Raw genomic sequence first — 1,181 nt, 5'->3', positions numbered from 1 at the left:
TCGCTCCCAGCCATGGCAGTGCTGGGGGGTTGGGGAAGCACGATGTGCCAGGAATCGCTCCCAGCCATGGCAGTGCTGGGGGATTGGGGAATCACTCCCGGCCATGGATGTGTCAGGGAATCACTCCCGGCCATGGATGTGTCAGGAATCACTCCCAGCCATGGACGGGGCATCGCTCCCAGCCATGGATGGGCCAGGGGAATTGGGAATCACTCTCAGCCGAGGATGTGCCAGGAATCTCTCCCAGCCATGGACGGGGAATCGCTCCTGGCGAATCGCTCCCGGCCACGGATGTGCCAGGAATCCCTCCCAGGTCGTGGCCCCGGCACAATTCCCACATTCCCACCCCCCTCTGCAGGCTCCTTACTGGGCAGACTGGGAAGGATGGGACACGGCTCCTCCTGACCCCACCTCCCGCTGGGATGTGTCCCCTCTGTCCCTGCCAGGGCTGCGCGGGGACTCTGGGGGACCTGCCTTGGCCTCCTGGTCATGGGTTGGTCAAGCCCAGGTGAACTCCAGGTTGGCTTGAGTTGGGTTGAGCCAAGCCCGGGTGAATTCCAGGTGTTCTCAGGATCCTGGTGACACCAGGGCTCAGCTTGGTCAATCCCAGGTGAATTCCAGGTGTTCTCAGGATCCTGGTGACACCAGGATTGGGGTTGGTCAAGCCCAGGTGAATTCCAGGTGTTCTCCTGGAACAGGATCCGGCTGACACCAAGTTGAGTTGGGTTGGGTTGGGTTGAGTTGGGTTGGTCAGGCCCAGATGAATTCCAGGTGTTCTGGGGCAGGATCCTGCTGACACCAGGTTGAGTCGGGTTGGGTTGGGTTGAGTTGGGTTGGTCAGGCCCAGATGAATTCCAGGTGTTCTGGGGCAGGATCCTGCTGACACCAGGTTGAGTCGGGTTGGGTTGGGTTGAGTTGGGTTGGTCAGGCCCAGATGAATTCCAGGTGTTCTGGGGCAGGATCCTGCTGACATCAGGTTGAGTTGGGTTGAGTCAAGCCCAGGTGAACTCCAGGTGTTCTCAGGATCCTGCTGGCACAGGGCTGGGGTGTGTTCTGGGGCAGGATCCTGCTGACATCAGGTTGAGTTGGGTTGAGTCAAGCCCAGGTGAACTCCAGGTGTTCTCAGGATCCTGCTGGCACAGGGCTGGGGTATTTGGGCAGGGCTGGGATCACCGGTGTGG

The 1,181-nt window shown here is 60.3% G+C and overlaps 1 protein-coding gene across 1 annotated transcript in view; it reads left to right on the top strand.

Moving 5' to 3' along the window:
• The first annotated feature begins 225 nt into the window (after positions 1–225).
• The window catches only part of COMP (cartilage oligomeric matrix protein), a 22,353-nt gene continuing 21,397 nt past the window's right edge, over positions 226–1,181 (top strand). Inside the window, exon 1 of the mRNA XM_031064988.1 lies at positions 226–313. Coding sequence (XP_030920848.1) covers positions 226–313 — 88 coding nt within the window. The remainder of the gene's footprint in view (positions 314–1,181) is intronic.

This window comes from Geospiza fortis, unplaced genomic scaffold (genome assembly GCF_000277835.1).
Source record: "Geospiza fortis unplaced genomic scaffold, GeoFor_1.0 scaffold685, whole genome shotgun sequence".
Lineage (NCBI taxonomy): Eukaryota > Metazoa > Chordata > Aves > Passeriformes > Thraupidae > Geospiza > Geospiza fortis.
The sequence above is the reverse complement of the archived record's forward strand: the minus strand, read 5'-3'. Positions and strand labels throughout refer to the sequence as shown.